At 40.7% G+C, this 20,670-nt stretch overlaps 1 protein-coding gene across 5 annotated transcripts in view; it reads left to right on the plus strand.

Moving 5' to 3' along the window:
• The window catches only part of EPB41L4A (erythrocyte membrane protein band 4.1 like 4A), a 255,882-nt gene that overhangs the window by 122,790 nt on the left and 112,422 nt on the right, over window positions 1–20,670 (plus strand). For all 5 annotated transcript variants that reach the window (XR_009563443.1, XM_060296122.1, XM_060296120.2 and 2 more), the window contains exons 4-5: window positions 11,532–11,583; window positions 18,100–18,178. Coding sequence is in view for 4 of the 5 variants with exons in the window: in XM_060296122.1 (XP_060152105.1) it covers window positions 11,532–11,583; window positions 18,100–18,178 (131 nt within the window). In the remaining variant the exon portion in view is untranslated. The remainder of the gene's footprint in view (window positions 1–11,531; window positions 11,584–18,099; window positions 18,179–20,670) is intronic.

A 20,670-nucleotide genomic window follows, 5' to 3' on the forward strand; every position in this document is an offset into this window, starting at 1 on the left:
AGAAATCCAGGGACTTCCCCGGTGGCGCAGTGGTTAAGACTCCATGCTCCCAATGCAGGGGACCCGGGTTCGATCCCTGCTCAGGGAACTAGATCCCACAAGCATGCCGCAACTGAGACCCAGTGCAACCAAATAAATAAAAAAGAAGAAGAAATCCAAACTCATTTGTGATTAAATACACTGGCCCCTGAGAGATTATGACAGCCTGTTAGATGCAATTGTAGAGCAGCCTCACTGGAGATAGTCGTGGCTTGGCAGGAAGGCATGTCCAAGGGATGATCTGTGGGCTTCTAGGAGATAGAATAGTTGGTCCCTATAATCCAACATGGTTCTATTAACAACCAAAAAACCAACTCATGTCTGACCTCTTTATTTGTGATAAAACTACTATATTTAGAATTCAGAAAGATATACAGAAAAGTTGATATATTTGTGGATTAAATGAAAAAATGATGGTTAAATTGAAAGATAGTTTAGTTGGTTAAGCCTTAAGCAGAGAGAACTGATTTTTGAATTATATCAACTTAGAAGGAAGTCTCTAGGTATGTTCCAGGGCTTACAATATTGATATCAGGACCTGGAATGAAGCTATGGAGGGCTAGGGCATGCTCACCAGGTTCACAGATGATTTAAGCACAGGAGGAAAAGCAGGCATGTTGTGTGCAAGAGTGAGAAATCAAAGAGATCTTGATGAATTGGCACATGTTCCTGTTAATCATGGCTGTATAACAAGCCACCTCAAAATTTAGTGACTTAAGACAACTCCGGGAATTCCCTGGCAGTCCAGTGGTTAGGACTCCGTGCTTTCACTGCCAAGGGTGTGGGTTCAGTCCCTGGTTGGGGAACTAAGAATCCCACAAGTCATGTAGTGCAGCCAAAAAAAAAAAAAAAAAAGGCAACTCTACTCATAAACCTGTGGTGAGGACAGGGCTTGGCAGGGACAGCTCAGCTCTGCATCACTTAGTCTCAGCTGGAGAGGCTCAAAGGCTGGAGGCTGAAGTTATCTGAAATCTCAGCCATGTGTCTGGTGGTTGGTGTTGGCACTGGCTTGGGCTTGGCTGGTGGTAGAACACCTACATCTAGACTTTACATGTTGTTGCTTGCCTTCCTCACAGGGTAGAGTTTGGGTTCCCAGGGCAGGCATCCAGAGGAAGGTCGGGAGGGAGGGAGGGAGGGGAAAAAGCAGTATCACCTTTTATGACTAAGCTCAGAAGTCAGAGAGTATTACTTTTGCTGTATTCTACTGATTTGAGGTGAAGAGAAGGCCAGCCTGCATTTAAAGGGAAGAGAGATTAGATTATCCCATTTGATGGGAGGAGTGTCAACTAAATTTGCACACGTTTCAAAACATGAGAGTCTATTTTCCAGACAAAAATTATTTCTCTTCCTCCTACATATAAAATGCACCTATCCTTCCCAAGGCCTTCACAAATCTCATTTATTATGACATTGGACTCAGACTTAAGGTCCAAGAGCCCGTCAAGGCAGACTCTTTGGGTATTGTTCTTCAAGTTCAATCCCTTGAATATAGTTCCTCTTGATCTGAAGACCTGTGAATTAAGAGGGTAAGAAATATATATCCACATACCCCACCACCATTCAGCATATAGTGATGGGACACACATGGGATAGGATAAGTGGTATAAAAGTTGCATTTAGAATGAGGGAAAACAGGAGGCACATAGCAATCACTAGTCCATAACAGTTCTGAAATCTAGCTGGGCACATGTAGCCATTTCTTTGATTAGAGCTTGGTCTTACTTCTTGTGACAGTTGGCTCTGCCCTCTGGGCTTTTGGTTCTGTTCTCTGAGTTTTCCTTCCCTTTCTATAAAAGTAATGTATGTTTGCAGCTGAGTAGTATTTTCAGTCTGCTTTTTGCCTGATGAAGATTGGGGTCCAAAGACCTCTTTTCAGTGTGTAGGATCTCTGTCCTTTCAACTCTAGCTGATATAATTCCTTTTTAAAAAAAAAAAATTATTGGGGCTTCCCTGGTGGCGCAGTGGTTGAGAGTCCGCCTGCCGATGCAGGGGACACGGGCTCATGCCCCGGTCTGGGAAGATCCCACATGCCGCGGAGCGGCTGGGCCCGTGAGCCATGGCCGTTGAGCCTGCGCGTCTGGAGCCTGTGCTCTGCAACGGCAGAGGCCACAACAGTTGTGGCAGGGGCCACAACAGTGAGAGGCCCACGTACCACAAAAAAATAAATAAATAAAAATAAAATTATTTATTATTTTTGGCTGCATCAGTTCTTAGTTGCGGCACTCGTGAACTTTTGTTGCGGCACACAGGATTCTCTCTAGTTGTGGCATGTGGGCTCAGTAGTTGTGGCGTGTGGGCTCTGTAATTGTGGCGTGTGGGCTCAGTAGTTGCAGTGTGTGGGCTTAGTTGCCCCACAGCATGTGGGATCTTAGTTCCCGGATCAGAGATCGTACCCGCATCTCTGCATTGGAAGGCGGATTCTTAACCACTGGACCACCAGGGAAGTCCCCTGATAGAATTTCTTCAAAGAACTTTGTGGATTTCTTGTGAATCAATTTATAATCAGCTTTATTAGACAAAGGCAACACTGACAAATCGCTTTGAAATAAGCTCTTCTATACCTTAGATTCCTTGTAAAACTTTTGGGAAACAATGTCCTTAAGATTCTTAGAGGACCTTTTCTTAGTTTATGAGGCATCATATTAGATCTTTTGAAGACTTAATAAAGTTTTACAGTTACATTCATAATTTCCTGGCAGCACTCTGGATTCAGTCTTTGCCCAGGAGCCATTTCTTAATTGTAGCATCATTGGCCTTCTGATAAGTCTAGGGGTGAGAGAATTTTATTTCAAGCCTAGTAAGTCCTGGATCCTTTATATTTCACAGTTTGTTTTCAGCTTCTCTCTTTCCTTTTAGATTTCATTGTCGGGGGCAAGTCAATCAGCAGTTTCCCCAGTCCACCTGGAAATCTTATCTGGATCATCTAGTTCATTAGGTGCATCTTTTATTTTCCATGTTGCCCCAGGCAACAGCACTGCTAAACTTTCCGCCTGAAGAGTCAGGTCTTCTTTCTTCCTGCTTCCAACAGCTTTCTCTTCGCTTTCCTTTAGGCCCCCTTGAAGGCCCTGCGCCTTCCACTAACAGTCCCCTTAAGGTCCTTCCTGCTGCCTCATTCTCAAAACACACAATGGAGAGTGAAGGGGAGTAGGGCCAGATCATATACGGGCTTATAGACCATCGTAAGGACTTTGGATTTTAGTTGAGTAAGAAGGGAAACCACTGGAGGATGTTGAGAAGGAGAATAAACTGATCTGATCTACATTTTAAAGCATTCCTTTAAATGCAGAGAAGAAGGGATACCATTAATGGAGTTGTTTAAGAAATCCAGGTGAATGGTGATGACTGCTTGGACCTGGGAGTGGTAAGAATTTGACAGATCCTATTTATATTTTTAACATAAGCCAACAGGATTTGCAGATTGATAGAAGAGATAGACGATAAAGAGGCATTGACTGGAGCCAATGGAAGAGTTTTGTACCATTTACTGAGATGGCGAAGACTGCAGGAGAACAGGTTTTTCTGGGAGAGAGTAGAATCATCATTTCCTCTTTGAACATGGAAACTTTAAGATTCTAATAGGCATCTTAGTGGAGATGTCAAGTAGGCAGTTGGCTTCAGGGGGCAATTCTGGTCTGGCCATACATTTGGGAGTTGTCATGTATAGATGTCATTCAAAGCCAGGAGCCTGGTTGTAAGATGTGAGCCCAGGGCAATCCAGCCTTTCCTGGTTAGGAGACAGTGAACAATCAGCAAAGGAGATTGTGAAGATGTGGCCAAAAAGGTAGGAGGAAAGGACAGAGGGAGTGGTGTACTACAGACCACATGGCAAAGGTATTTCAAGACAGTGGGTGAAGACTCTTCACCTGTCGTTAGATTTAACAACTATTGGAGGTCATTGTAGTAGGAACTAGAGTGGGTTCTAAAGTGGACTGAAGAGGGGGTGAGAGGCCTTAGCCCTTGGATAAGAAATTATGATCACATTTGGGAAAAATAAATAATGAAGACTAGAGAACAGTTCACATAGCAGATGTATTCCACTTGAGTGAAGGCATAGTGAGAGAGTGGAGATGGTATGTATTTTGGATACAGGCATATTTGAGTTTGAATCTCTGCTTCCCAGTTGGCCCATTGTGGAACTTTGGGCCATCATTCTATCTCCATCTATAAAATGGGGATAAAAGTACTTTTCTTAAAAGGTTGTCAAAAGGATGATGTGAAAAAATAATATGCAAAACATCTAGTACAATGCCTGGCACAAAATAGGTGTGCTAGACATATAAAATACCATTGTTTTCATTTTTGTTTTTTTCAAACTACAAATTAGAGTCTTCCATGACCCTTATTTTCTTCTCTGGGTATTATTGGTGTGCTAGAGCAAATAATGATGTTAACCCATAACTGAGACTGTCTAGTCCACCCCAGTACACTTTTAGTCTTCCTTTTGGCTTGGTTGTATACTTGGCCAGTGGAATTAGGGTTAGAGGAAAGGGTACTGACCAATTGTCAGGAGACTTGAATGATTCCCTGACTCATTGGCAATATGACCTTGAACACATCACTAGGCCTTTCAGAGACTTAAATACCCCATCTGTAAATAGGGACTCATAATCTAAGCTCTATACTCTATCTGTTTTTTAAAAGTCTTCTCTAACCTGAAACTACTCCCCAAATTACCACCATACATGAAATTCCCAACACTCCCCATATGGCATTTTATAATTTAGAAAATGATTTCATATTCATCGACTCATAACAAGCCCTATCAACTAATTTATCTGCCCAGTACTGTGATGTGAGGAAAAATCAAACTTCTGTTCTACTTGAAACTTTTCAATTGAACCAATTAAACGAGATAACAAATCCAGAAATGGGCTTAGAATAGTTCCAGACATATAGTGAGGCCAATAAAGGCAAGCTACAGTTGTTAAATCTCAAAGTAAATTCTAAGTTTTTTGATTAATGGGCCATGTCTTATATCTCGCCATGTCTTTGCATCTGTACACATCCCAAAGTAGATAGGACATTGCTGGGTATAGAAGGGATGCATTCAATAAATCAATACTGACCAAATGAAAAAAAAAAAAAAAGTGAGAGGAAGTAGACTATAGAATTTTTTTCCCAGAGATTTGACTTAAAGTACAGAAGTAAAATGGGCAGATATAGGGATCAAAAAGGGGTGTGTGTGTGTGTGTGTGTGCGTGTGTGTGTGTGTGTGTGTGTGTTTTAATATGGGAGAAATAAAAGCATGTATTCAGCCAGGAATGATTCTATGGAAAGGGAAACTTTGATGGTGCAGGGAAGAGAGCGGAAAATTGCTGGAACCAAGTTCCTGAATAGATGGGAAGGGATGGGCTTAAGTGGAGCGTGGGCATTCATCCACAGTAAAAAGACAGAGAGAAGACAGGACACCAGCACAGATGCAGGCAGGTTGGTAGATGCTGTGAGAATGCATACATGTTCTCTCCTCATGGCTTCAGTTTTCTAAGTGAAATAAGCAAGATCATCAGCTGAGAGTGAGAAAGGGGGAGGAGAAAGTGTGAAGGAGTTATCCAAGCAGGTGAAAGAATAAAATATTGTAGGATTCTGGGTGGTACCAAGGGTTCCCTTGGGTTACTGATAATGACTTTAAAGTGAGCCCATCTGTGATTGTACAATTTGAGTCTCCAGTCATGGTCAGCCTCTCAGGTTTTGGCATGGAGAAGGCAGAGAGTTGGCGGGTGTTTTTTTCAGTGGATATCATGGAGGGAACTGACGACAACTGCGAGTGAACGAAGATAATGGATTGTGAGCAAAGTGAGGACATGGGTTGGGGCAGGGAGGAGAGACGGTGAAAAGGTAGTAGGATCTCTGACTTGTGTATCCTGGTGGAATCAGAATATTAACAGGGGTGAGCTGGGAAAAGAGGAGTTGGTAGTGAGTTGAATGTACAAATCTTGAAATTGAGATTGTGCATTCCTATTAGGACAATATTCTTGAGAATGGCTTGGTTTGAATATAAGATGGAAGGGGCTTCAGTTCCTTGGACCTGCTGTTCTGTATTTTGGGGCAAGTTGTTTAATCAGTGGTTCAGTTTCCTCATTTGTCAAGTGGTAATTATAGTAGTTCCTAATTCATCGAGTTATTAAGAGGACTAAATGAGTGAATGAGTGTAAAGTCTTCAACAGTGCCTGGCACATGGTAAGCATTTAATAAGCATTAGCTGTTACTGTTGTTACTTCTCTAGGTCTTAGGTGGTGCCAGGGTCCATGTGAAAGAACTGAGGAATAGTCCCTGGGGCCAGTGACACTTCTTGAGGAGCCAGATGGCCCAACAGTAATTAATTGGAATCCACTTTTGTTGAAAACATGGGGCCCAGTCACCACCCCCACCCCCACATACTTCCTTCAGTGATGGCCTAATGGCAAGCCCTGGTTTCTGTCCCTGCTGTGAGTTAGCTCTGTGACGGTGGTTTTACCTGAGGTCCTAAGGCTTCTGTGATTGATACCGAGGAGCAAATTAAAACCACGTCCTGTGAATGTTGCTTAGAGGGCCTGAGATGTGTCTATACAGGGGCACTGGAAAATGGGTGTGGACAAAGCACAAATAGCTATCACCACAGTCCTGGATTTCTGGGAACCTATGTGCAAATTATGTCAAGTTCTAGAACTCTGCAGGAATGAGCTGTAGTATCCTTTTTTGAGATCTTTTTGGCTCCATTGTCACTTATAGATTGTCAACTTTTCATACTCCCTTAGATCAAGAAGTTATTTTGTTATATTGATGAAGACTGTGTGCTTTTAAAGTCTTTTTTTTTTGATCTAGAGGAGACATTATTAAATATCGTTGTGGTATTCTTAAATTCTCCAAAGGTGAGTCAGAATTATACTCCGTGTTAAATAAGATGCAGCAAAGCTCTTTTTATTTGATGCTGTCCATGCTTTATGTAAGATGTTTTAGGGCTTATTCTACTATTAGAGCTCTAGGAGACTCCAAAAGAACAGTTGACAAATGGAAGGTTGGACCCTGAATTTAATACATAGCTTTTGAATATTAGGATATTGGTTTACTGGACAGCGTTACAGTTTTAAAATCTAATTTTGAGACTGTTACCCAGGAAATTGATGAAATCGAGACATGATCAGCCAGGGTGGATAAAAGACGCCCAGGGCATTTAGCCAAGACTGTCAGAGAGTAAGAAGGAACTTGTGCCCATCTGTCATTTCTCTTCGGGTTGCATAAATGCCATTATTAAGATTGACAGGACTGAAGAGGTAAGGCCCCCTAACTACTGGACTCCTGCACCCTGGCAAAGAGTCATTGCCAAGGAGGGCTTGTCATCTTGACTCCTTAGTGATTGGGTGTTGGGGTTACAGTTTGTTAACATTCTCCTGTGTTAGGAAACCCACTGTAGAAATCAGGACGAGAGAGCAGGGTCTGTTTTGGTTAATTGTTACCTTATCTTCCTGCAAAATAGGATCTAATTCAGCTTGTGAGGATATACAGAACTATAGGATGTAAGTTTGAAATAGGAGAGAGAGAGGAGATGGGGGACAGGAAGGGGGCAAGATGGAAAGATTTTCCTAGAGACTGAACAGCTTGAATGTTGAGAGATGATGAGAGAGATGGGGCTGTCTCTCCTCCTGACTGTCTAGGTAGCAAGCGCAGTTCAGGAAAGCTGTTCTGTAGCCCAGCACCACAGTGACCACTGCTCAGCTCTCTGCTTCTCTCTTTCCCCCAACCCAGGACAGATGGGAAGACTGAATGGGACATTGCTTCTGGAAGTCCTTCAGGTCTTCTTTTTCTGGAAGTCCTTCAGGAACATTGATTTCTTAGCTGCACAGTTACTAGTTATCGGGTAGCACTGATTTCAGGAAGTCCTCAGCTATAAAGGACTTGGAGTATTATGTTCTATGTTGTGACTTAAAAATGGATCCATTAGCTTTAAGAGCAGTGGAGCTGTTAGATATCATTCTTATAAAAACTTAGGGCTGTGTTCTCCATTTCTATTTTGGGAAAGTTTTTTTATTTGCGAGCATGCTGTTCAAAGGTTTTCTCTTCAATGATGCCTTCCTGTACTTACCCTGAAGAGCTCATTTTCTTTCTACATCACCTTTTTATCTCATATGTATTCATCTTATACGCATGATCATCTCACCACATTATATTTCAACTCTGTGTCTGGTAAACTGTGGGTGCCCCACGGTTAGGGAAAAGTTTCAGTCATTTGTGTTTTCCTACACTCCCCAAGACAAGATCTGACATGACATATAAAGAATATATGTAGTGGGTATTCCACAAATGTTAAGTGAATGAACGGTATCACAGTTTTAGAGCCTACATCCATTCTGGATATAGGTGAATATTCTGAATGTAGACCCTAAACCTGAAGCTGGGATGCTGTGTTCATTGGCAAATTCTGTGCCCTTTTTTCTCACGGGTGATGGAGCAGCTGCCTGATGTGTTTCATGGTGATCACACGTGTGCTGTGTTTGATCGCTTGTTGATAATGTGTGGTGACACGTGTCATCATGGGATGGCTGCTTTGGTTCCAAGGTCGTTTCTTTCCTTTGGTTGAGCGTAAGTGGGTTTTACATTTTAAATGCTAGCTTATGGAACCTGGTGGCTCGTGTTTTATTATGTACGTTCTGGGGCATTTATCATTGTCTGACCTCTGTAACCCCTGGTTTCCATTTAGACCAAATGCAATGCGTGCGCGGCAAGTGCTGGATTGATATTTAGCGTATCTAATGTGCAGTGAGCAGCCTCTGGCTGAGTCTTGACGCTTCCTTTTTTGCTGCAAAATTGTAATTTCTAACTCGTCTCAGAAACTTCATTATACTTTTTCACCTCACAAATCTGATTGCTCTCAAGGAAAGATTTATTTTAAAAGTGTACAGACTATCATTCGGTGAAAAAATTTTAAGAGATTAACCAGTCTTTTCCATTACATTTAGTTTAAAGTTTCCTTCTTGTTTTCTTTACCTGGCTTTTTAATGACTGGAAATCATTCTGGAGGGGAAAACAGACAGACAATGATTTGGTTTGAGGAAAATGTTTGTAAAGTTTGTTTTGGGGGGAGATGATGATGTTAAAAGGGGACTCTCTTGCAATTTCTGTCTTTTACTAGTTTCAAGATGAGATTAGACAGAGGAGGAAGACCAGAGGCCTCTTCCCTCCCCTCCTTTCTTGCCCCAAGCACTTAGTGCAGTGTAAGGCCTAGTATTATGTGTGCCTTGACATCTGGAGAAAACTGGGAAGGCCTCTCATGGCCCAACTCCAAGTCTCCTCCCAAAAGTGCTCTTGTGGGTAGGGTCTCCTCCCCAAATAACCCTCCAGGACCCCAGCCAGCTGACATCTTGATTTTGGCCTTGGGAAACCTAGAGCAAAGAAACCAACTCATCTGCAGACCTTGGAGTTAATAAATGGGTGGTGTTGTAAGCCTCTACATTTGTGATAACTTGTTATGGCAGCAATAGAAACCTGATGCAAGTGTTTATGGTTGAGTGTGTTTTCCTTGGTTTTATCTTACTTGAAAAATCCAGGGATAGTCAAACCCTTTTGTTTAACATGAATTGCAAGAAACAGTCCACCCACCTAATGTTTCCATTTTGTGGGAAGCAGCCATAGCTTTATATACCTAGAGGAAAGGGTCTGCTCTGTGTCCAACACACAGCTGAGCATTTGAATTGATTTTACTTGATTTGAATGAATCAGTGTTTCCCTGGGAGCCATTTATTTTAACACCAAAGCCACATCTTTAGCCATTGTGGGCTTCAAAGCAGTTCACTGATTATGGCCTCTTCTTCAAATGTATCTTTTTTACTTTAAAAGTGAGCGTTTCTAGACCTTCAAAAATTGAGACGTGATAAGGAGCGGAATAATGAACCTTGTGTCATAAGTTGCTACCCGTTTATATTGGATACCTTTTGAAAAAGTTGGAAAATCTGAAACTGCTCTAGAAGTGGCAAATAGTGAAGATTATGTGTACATGAATAGAGTTAAGTATTGTAATAAAATCTTACAATAAAATGATTATGACATTCATTTAGGATGAATGATTTTTATATGTAATTAGGAATAAAAGGTAAGGGGATTATGTAAAATATTATAATTACTATTTATAATTACTGCTACTGTTATATAGCAGAGCAAGCATTTCTGCCCTTAGTGGAGGGGCAGGGAAAGGGAAGCTGGGCAGGAAGGTTCTCTTAGACTCCTTTAGTGGCTTGTGATTCTTGACCCAGTGTGGTCAGGAGAGTGTGAATGATTCCACCAGGACGAACACAAGAGTGCTGGGAATGAAGTGGCTCAAGGTGGACCAGCTCCTACCGCCCTGCTATGAGAATTGCTCCTTCTTCATCCGGGAACATGAGAAAATGGAAACTGGTTAGCTCAGCCCTTGGAATCTCCAGCATTTGGCCAGAACAGCAGGGTAAAGTTTCCACCTTGCCCACCACCCCTGACTTTCCAGGCAGTGGAATCCCTTCGACTGTGTGCTTCTATGGGAGCCCCGGGTGTCCCCTTCGTACTTGGTTTGCTTCTCCCCTGCGCTTCCTCCACATGAAGATGAGGCAGAAGGCTTGTTTCTTTTTCTTTCAGTGATTTTATTTCACAAAGGTGAGATTTAAAGGAAGACCTCTCCACAGAGCCCCCAATTCTCCCATCACTGTCTAAAATTCTATTCATCAAAAATTAATTTGAATTAATAAGCAAGTACCTTAGACTGGCTAATGGCACTTATTAAGAATGACCATCACACCTTAATAATAATCATCACTAGCATGTGTTGCGTGCTTAGTGTGAGCCAGGGGCTATTCTGAAGACTTTGCTATGACTTAGTTGATTTAACCCTCCTAGCAAGCCTACGAAGAAGGTTCAGAGAGAGAGGTCCAGTAACTGGTTCCAAGTTACATGGTGATAATGAGGGGAGAGCCAGGACAGAATCCAGACCGGTCTGCTCTGGGACTCGAACCCTCAGTCACTGTGCTGAGCCACCTCTCCTGGATTACTTAATGAGGATGTGATTTGATTTGGTTGCTTTCTTCCTTACATCTAGCAGCAATACCTGTAAGGGATGGGACTGGACATGAAAAGAGTAAAGACATTTTAGGGGTAGACATGTCTGTAGGGGAATTGTTATAGGGACTCTGGAAAGAGATTGGGGGGCATTCTCTGCAGCCGTTGTTTTCCCACCAGAGGCGGTAAGAAGCTCACTCAGTAGCATCTTGATGTTACTGATCTTATAACCAGTACGAGAATTCAACTAAGAACCCAGCATGGGCTCTCTCCTGTTTCTCTTCTCTGCTTCTCTCCAGATGCTGACATTTTTCTTTTCTTTTAATGTCCTAGCAGCAGAAAACTCTTATGTAAGTTTATGTGTATATATCATAAATGAAATGTTTTACTTATTATTTAAATGTTATTTAAAAAAATAACACTTTCCAAATACTCTTGAAGCGAAGGCCAATGAAAAGCAACTAATTTCTGTAATTACCCTTTTCTTCCTCACACAGTATTGGCTGGATCCTGCGAAAACCCTAGCTGAACACAAAGAACTGATCAACAGTAGGTATTTGATTTTAACTTTGTTCAAATTTGAAAATAATATAATGTCCATGATTAGATGGGTGCAGAAATAGGCTTTAATACTACGTAGGTGAATATTAGCACTTGAGTGCCAGAATATGGAGATGGGTGTTTGTACGTCGCCAGGTCTCTGCAAACTCTGATTAGATTTGTGTAGATAAAGACTCTGAGTGGATCTGAGTATTGAATTTGGATTTTGTGTGCACCTGGCCTGGACTTTTGTCTGTGACTTTTCCACTGTCTTTAAAATTTCACCTTCAGACAGAAAAGGCAGAGAGGCACTGGTTTGAAAAAGAGGTGGACATTCGACCTTTTAAAGTGCTTGGGTTTCTTGGGTTAAGGAGTGGTCTTGCCCTTCACATTATTCAGTTGGCTGAGTAGGTAATTAAGGAGTGCCCTCGTAACCTGAAAGATTGCTGTGGCTTCAGAAAGGACCCATCTGTTTTGGTTTTAACTTTATCAATGTGCATCTTACTAGGTGACTCAGAGTCTAATTAAGGTTATATTCATTAATGTTAATTTCCATAACCCAAGTTTTTATTTACAAATGTGCATGTGCACACACACTTGCAGCCCTTAAGTATGCAGAAGAGTAGTTATTTTTAAATCGTCTTTATTAAAATTATGGTAAAATATCGGTATATAACATAAGGTGTACCACTTTGACCACTTGGGGGTGTACAATTCAGCAACGTTAAGTACATTCACATTGTTATGCAACCATTACCACTGTCCATCTCCAAAATGTTTGCCATCTTCCCAAACTGAAACTGTATCATTAGACCATTTTGTTTTAATGTACAAATTATTGCTAATAAGATCTAGTGGATTCTTCTGGCCTCTCTTACCCCCATTCTGAGTCTGTACTTTCCATGTGTATTGGCTCACTCCCTGTGGTAAAATGGGTCACATGATGCTTTACGGACCCCAAGGGCAGGAACCGAGCTGTGCCTCAGAAAGGAACTGGGAGCTAAGAACTGCAGAAGGAACAGTCAGGGACTCAGTGAGTACTGTTTCTCTGAACATCAGCATCATTTTTGTTTCTGTCTGTGGCCTGGCTCTCTTTAAGCCTCCTCAGTTTCCAAGTTACAGCTCTAGCCACAGGCAGAAGTGCACTGACTGTCTCTGAATTGCAATTCCGAATTCTAGGGCGGGTGTCGGACCAGCCCAGTTTGAGTCAGTAGCTCACTTCAGTCCTGTCAGCTATGTCTAGGCTTTTTGCAAGGTCAGTGCAAACATAGCCGCTAGGGGCCAGCATTCTGGATGGGAGTGGGCAACAGGTTTCAAAGATGGGGCTGGAGGCCTCAAAATATATACCTTAGACATCATCAAGTTCTGCCTACTCAGCCTACACAGGAGTAAATCCTAATCAGAAACAGCTTATGACCTGCCATGGATGAGACGCTGCTTGACAGCAGAGGGATGACTGAAGTCCTGACCTTCTGACTTCTAATACCACGTGCTTCCTGAGTGAGCAAACTGCCCACTAAAGGCTGAGGAGAAGCAGGAGGTTCATGTGATTAGATGTGAATGCAGAAAACTTCCAAGAGGTATCCTCGTGTGAATGGTAGGCACTCCAGTTTAACAAGCTCATCCCTTGGGATCTAGAAATCTGCACTTTTCCAAAATATTCAGGTATAATAATAAATACAGTAACTATCTGTCTTGTCCATTTGAACCACTTATTTTATTACCAGTTCAACTAGAAAAATGATACAGATGAACCAGTTTGCAGGGCAGAAAGAGAGACACAGATGTAGAGAACAAACGTATGGACACCAAGCGGGGAAAGCGGCGGGGGCGCGTGGTGGTGAGGGTGGTGGTGTGATGAATTGGGCGATTGGGATTGACATGTATACACTGATGTGTATAAAATGGATGACTAATAAGAACCTGCTGTATAAAAAAATAAAAAAAATACCAGTCCAAAAATTTCAGGAATTGTTATTTTAAAACAAATGCAAAGGTTTTTTATAAGAAAAAAGTTGAGATTTCTACCCAAATGATGAAGAAAAGTAGAAATTATTTTATTTAAGGTGTATTATTCAAGTGTTCCTAAGAGCATTTGAAGTATCTATTTCATTACATGACATGAAATATTATGTTTAATATCTATAATCTGTAATGCAATTACTTTCTCATCCTAAATAAATGTCATCCTATTAAAAATTTGACATACAGGAAGAATAAAACACTGATATTACAATTGAAGAAAAGTTATGTAAGTGAATAATGCATAATTTTTTATCTCATAAGGTAGTTTGATAATTAATGAGGGAGAATGGCTCTCACATCTCCAGCAGATAAGTCAGAAGGAATATCTGTAAAAATGACAGAATATTTGCTAGTCGTCAGGATTCTCATAGGTGCATTATGATTTAGTTATCCTGAGCTAATGGGAGACTATTATCATTAAAGGCCTTGAAATTAGTCTTCACAAAAGGTAGATTAGAGGATTCCCAGTTTCTGGCTTCTATTTTGCTAGAGTAAAACAACATTAACTTACTTTACATAAGGATTTCTTAAAGGTAGACTCTGTGGAAAGACATAGATCAAGATGATAATCTAGGAATTTACTTCATCAGCACCTGATATTTATAGTCAGTCTTAGGCTAGGAAGCCAAAAAATACCTGGGTAGACATATCCTTGCTCCAAAATCTCCATTTCTCTAGCCTTTGATTGATCTATAAAACAGTGATGTGTAGATGAAGTATTTGCTTGCTCTAAAGGTGTTATAATATTTTCCCTGAGAGCCTGTATGCAATAGTGGCCAGCAGGCACTGAACTCTAAGTACTAGCAAACGTGGTTCTCATCATTGGGATCTTGGGCGAGTTGCTTTACCTCCTTGGAGCTTTTCCTGCCTTGCATATGTTACCAGATGCTTGTTGGGAATCAGATGTTTAGGAAACATTTTTGCACATTATCAAATACAGTCGAATAGTAATTTATATATTTGGACACCAGACACTTTGTATGTAAGTGGGAAAGGGAGGGCTGATTTGGGCCAAAAGTCCTTAAAGAAAATTAGTCCAAACAATGTTTTTCATTATATATTTTTCAAACTTCTGCTTAACTGCTCATCACTAAATACATTTCAACTATCTAGGCTTGGTCAATAGGGTGCAATCTGTCATGTTCCAGAGAATAAAAGCAGCTCTGGAGTCTGGACAAGGCCTTGCTCCCTTTGTGCACCATCTCAGCAGCATCTGTGCTCCTTCTGCCCCCAGATGCCAGCCCTGGTGTCCTGCAGGTGCAGGTGGACCCATCTGCTCAGTAACACAGAGTTTGATTGGCACAGATCAGCAGCGGGTGGACTTCCTGGCTTTTCTAAATACTTAACAGTCAGTGCCTCCTTGACATCTGTGTTCAGGGGTAGAGGTCTGTTTGTCAGAAATAAAATAAGGAAACATAGAACTCGGACATATGGAATCAACTCTAACCGTAAATTGTAACAAAGTTTCTTTTAAAATTTAGTTTCTAAGAAAGCTCCAGCCTAAGGCGTGCCTTACACAGGAAGGCGTAGCTTAGGGGAGCAGGGCGAGGCCCTAGTGTTGCTTGTCTTCTGTGTGCCAGGAACAGGGGTTTTATACACATAGCTTGTGTGTCATAATAATAATAAATAATAACATAGTTCATACATTATAAGTTCATTATGGCTTTGTTATCTATTGTTCTATGTAACTTCCTCTCCCCAGCTTCTAAATTTGTGACTTTATTTACTTAGTTAAAAATGAAAATCAACTGTGTCTGTTATACAGTATCAGAGACTTGGGATAACAGTGTGTGGGTGGAAGTATTTTTACACAGGTGCCTGTTTCATATCTTTTTTATTTGTGTGGGAGAGCTTTTGTTGGAGAAAATAATTAGAAACTATGACCACCGATTGGTGCACCAGGTAGCAAATCCATTTTAAAACAGATTTCATATAAGATCTAGTTACCACATTGCTCAGAAGTATGCAGTTTTGGAAACAGTGCAGGTTATATTTGTACCTTCTGAAATAGAAATATTTCTAGTGAAAATATAATGTGGCTGGCAAATGAAGGGGCTTGTGTCCTCTTGCACAGTATGAGTGTTTAATTATATTTTATATTTTCCCAGGTACAATTCCAGATTTTGTTTCATATATATTTGGTATTTGTGCATGTAGTTCTTCTGTGTGTGGTAAATGACTGAGATGAGAAATGTGTTCTTAAATATGTAAGAACATATTTTTAGATTCAGAAAAGTTTAAGAATGAAACAAATATTGCTCCTAATCCTACCCCATAGCCTCACTGATAATTTTGTTTTTAAATGGTAAGAGATATACATGATAAGAAATTTCTGACTTATCAGTTTTGCTAAAAGTAGAATTTAAATGTTCTCACTGAAAGGAAAAGTTAGTATGTGAGGGGATGGATGTGTTAATTAACTTGCTGGGGAGAAATGCTTTCACAATGTATACTTTTAAATATCTTATAATTTAATTTGTCAATTATACCTCAGTAAAGCTGGGCAAAAAAAGTTTACAGCCCCTCTTCCCAAAGTTTACCACTCTTGGTAATTTCTTATGCATTCTTCTGTTGGGGCGTGGGCCCATATTTTAACAGATAACTTTCTTTTACACACAGAAGGAGTCATATTTCTGCAGTCAGAAATAGAGCTTGGTGATCTTTTCCCATCAGTACATAAAGTTCCCCTCTGCCCATTTAAACGGTTGAATGGTACCCTGTGTATGTTCTGTGGTTGACTTAAATGGTCTACCTGCTGCTGAGCATTTAAATTGTTTCCACCATTTTGCAATACTTAGGTGGTTTTTAAAACTATTCATTTTGTTTATCAGTAATCTTTCTTCATTATGAAAAATACATATGTTGTAGAAAATGTGAAAAATTAGAAATAAATAAAACTTGTGCTTATCTCACTAACCAGAGATGAGAAGAACTGGCAATATTCTAATGTATTTAGTTCTGTCTTTTTTCTTGTGTTTATGAGCACATAGACCCATACTACATAGATAACTACATAGTTGAAGCCTTACTATTGCCCAATTCTGAACCCTTGTTTTTTCATTTTGCATTTTCTGTCTTTAGAAATTCTTGGTGAGTGTAATTTTTTAAACAACTTTGTTGAGGTATCTTTGACATAAAAAATTTGTATATATTTAAGGTGTACAACTTGATGTTTTGACAGACGTATACATTGTGAAAAGAGTACCACGTCAAGCTAAATAATTTATCTATAACCTCGGCATAGTTACCGGGGTGGGCGTGGGGTGAGAAGATTTAAATTAAGATCTATCCTCTTAGCCAATTTCAAGTATGTAATATAGTAGTAGTACACAATAGTTAACTATCGTCCCCAAACTCTACATTAAATCACCAGAACTCATTCATCTTGCATAACTGACACTTTTTACTGTTTGACTGACAGCTTCCCATGTCTCCCTCCTCCTGGTCCTGGGCAGCCACCATTCTACTCTCTGCACTTAGGCATGTGACTGTTTTAGGTTCCACATATAAGTGAGATCAGGCAGTATTTGTTTTTTTGTGTCTGGCTTGTTGCACGTAGCTTAATGTTCTCCAGGTTCATCCATGTTGTCAAAATGGGAGGATTTCCTTCTTTTCATGGCTGAATAATATTACATTGTGTATGTATATCCCATTTCTTTGTGCACATTCATCTACTGATAGGTTGTTTCCATGTCTTGGCTTTTGTAAATAATGTTGCAGTGAAAATGGGGGTGCATACATCTCTTGGAGATCCTGATTTCATTTCCTTTGGATAAATACCCAGTAGTGGGATTGTTGGCTGATATGGTAGCTCTGTTTTTAACTTTCTGAGGAACTTCCATACTATTTTCCCTAATGGTTTGATCAATTTCCATCCCACCAACAGTGCACAAGGCTTCCCCTTTCTCCACATCCTCATCAACACTTTTGTCTTTTTTTTTTTTTTTTTTGCGGTACACGGGCCTCTCACTGTTGTGGCCTCTCCCATTGCGGAGCACAGGCTCCGGACGTGCAGGCCCAGCGGCCATGGCTCACGGGCCCAGCCGCTCCGTGGCATGTGGGATCCTCCTGGACCAGGGCACAAACCCGTGTCCCCTACATCGGCAGGCGGACTCTCAACCACTGTGCCACCAGGGAAGCCCCACTTTTGTCTTTTTGACAATAGCCCTTCTTGTAGCTGTGAGGTTGGCATCTCACTGTGGTTTTGATTTGCATTTTCCTGATGATTAGCCATGTTGAATATCTTTTCATGTATCTTTTGGCCATTTGAATGTCTTCTTTGGAAAAATGTTTATTTAGGTTCCATTATTTTAATTGGGTTATTTGGTTTTTTGCTATTGAGTTGTATAAGTTCCTCATATATTTTGGATATTAACCCCTTATCCAGTATATGGTTTGCAAATATTTTTGCTGATTGTAATTTTTAGTAGTTGTGTAATATTACACTACTAATTTGACTAATTTATAATGTGAAATTTAATTTCTATTTCTTATTTTTAGCTGGACCTCCGTATACTTTGTATTTTGGTATTAAATTCTATGCCGAAGATCCATGTAAGCTTAAAGAAGAAATAACCAGGTATAGTACTGACTTTGCTTTTGATCAGTACATGTATGACATATACAAAAGGCTTTATTTAAAACAAATTGGGGTCAAATATTTGGATGGGTGTCTGCAGGTAATAGGACTACTGTGAGAGTTAAATTTAAACTAGCATTGCGTGAGGCAGTTCAGTGTCTGACGATAGATGTGTTTGAACAATGGAATGGACCTGGGTGACATGATAATAGATTCTGCATCTGCTGTGATGGGATATTTCTGTATTGTTATTGTGAAGGATGCATTCAGTCTTTGTAGTCCTGTAAAAGTAGCCATCTGAACTGCATAAATGGAGGATATATTTTTTTTAAATTTATTTTATAGAAGTACAGTTGATTTACAATGTTTTGTTAGTTTCTGCTCTACAGCAAAGTGATTCAGTTATACATATACATATATATTCTTCTTCATATTCTTTTCCCATGGTTTGTTACAGGATATTGAATATAGTTCCCTGTGCTATACAGTAGGACCTTGTTGTTTATCCATTCTATATATAATAGTTTGCATCTGCTAATTCCAAACTCCCAATCCCTCCCTCCCCCACCCCACCTCCCCCTTGGCAACCACAAGTCTGTTCTCTATGTCTGTGAGTCTGTTTCTGTTTCATGGATAAATTCATTCATGTAGAGACAGTATTTTGATGCTGAGTTTGCATACGTAATTATAAACTTGAAGAGCCACTCACTTCTCTTTAATTGTTGTAGCTTAAATATCAGCTGTTCAGGGATTTCATTCATCTCTATGGAAAATGAAAAGATAATTGCTTTTAGTATTAAGGGAGAGGAAAAACCCAGTGTTTTTTAATGCATTACTTTACCTTTGTCATCAAATATCTTATTTCAGTTAAGACAGAATTTCTGATTCGTATTGATTATATTGTTAAAGCAGCCCACACCAACATTTGAAAATGGCTTATAAAGAGCAGACAGTAGCATTATGTTTTCACTTATTCCACTAGTGACCTGCCTGCATGTGATAGCAAAAACAGAAGCGTTTTCCCTAACTTAACTCTAAATGGTCAGTTTTCCTAGTGAGCCCGTCATTGTCTTGAGTAAAGCCTAATGCATTGCTCAGAACATTGGAAATCATCTCCTTGATAACTAAGACAGTCTATGGTCTTGTTTCTATTCTATCCTTTCATCTTTTTCCTTAGACTTTCTTTTGTCTTGATTCTGCACTGCACACAGAAGAATGAGAAGAGGGTCAGCTAATCAGACCTTTTCTCTTCCGCTCTGAAGTGCTGTAATTAGGCCTCATTTGTAGAACTGTGCTGACATCTGCTTTGCGTCTCCTATCACCACATTGTTAATGAGCACTTGCAAAGGCAGGGCTAGAATTTCATGAAGAGTCTTTGCATTCAAGAGGGATTTCTGAGTTGAGGGCTTATGGGGAAACTGAGTCCAAGTGGTATAAATGCACATTTATATCTGTAACTCATTAGGGAATTACAGGGCACAACATTTTATGAAAATACAAGGAAAGTTCTTCATTTTGATGTTATCAGTAACCTCTCTGTGCTCAATTTCCTCACCTGTAATATTGGAGATGTACCTGTATCGTAAGGTTTTTGTAAGCATTAAATGGAATAATGTTTGTAAAGCTCTTATAAGTTCGTTGTTTCGGCTCATAGTTAAGTGCTTTCGGCTCGTAGTTAAGTGCTTGATAAATGCTAGCACTTATTATTTCGTTCTCTCTTGCTCTGGTGGTTCAGTGAGTTACATCTTTTTGTGTGTGTGTGTGGTATGTGGGCCTCTCACTGCTGCGGCCTCTCCCGTTGTGGAGCACAGGCTCTGGACGCGCAGGCTCAGCGGCCATGGCCCACGGGCCCAGCCGCTCCGCGGCATGTGGGATCTTCCCGGACTGGGGCACAAACCTGCGTCCCCTGCATCGGCAGGCGGACTCTGAACCACTGCACCACCAGGGAAGCCTTTTTTTTTTTTTTTTTTGCTGCATTGGTTCTTCGTTGCTGCGCACGGGCTTTCTCTAGTTGTGGCGAGCGGGGGCTATTCTTCATTGCAGTGCACGGGCTTCTCATTGTGGTGGCTTCTCTTGTTGTGGAACATGGGCTCTAGGTACGTGGGCTTCGGTAGTTGCAGCACTTGGGCTCAGTAGTTGCGACACACGGTCCCTAGAGTGCAGGCTCAGTAGTTGTGGTGCATGGGCTTTGCTGCTCTGCGGCATGTGGGATCTTCCCGGACCAGAGATCGAACCCGTGTCCCCTGCACTGGCAGGCCGATTCTTAACCACTGCGCCACCAGGGAAGTCCCCCAGTGAGTTACATCTTAAATGAGAGTTAAATTCCAAAAGACACTTGATTTAGTATTAAGAAGGGGGGAAAAGAGCAGTGTTTTATAATGCATTACTTCACATCTGTTTACCAAATACTGATGATGAAGAGAAATTTCCCTTTAGAATCTACTAACAGCTCATTAGCAGAACATATGGATTTGTGTGTAATCTACAACCGC

The sequence above is a fragment of the Globicephala melas genome, chromosome 3 (genome assembly GCF_963455315.2).
Source record: "Globicephala melas chromosome 3, mGloMel1.2, whole genome shotgun sequence".
Classification (NCBI taxonomy): domain Eukaryota; kingdom Metazoa; phylum Chordata; class Mammalia; order Artiodactyla; family Delphinidae; genus Globicephala; species Globicephala melas.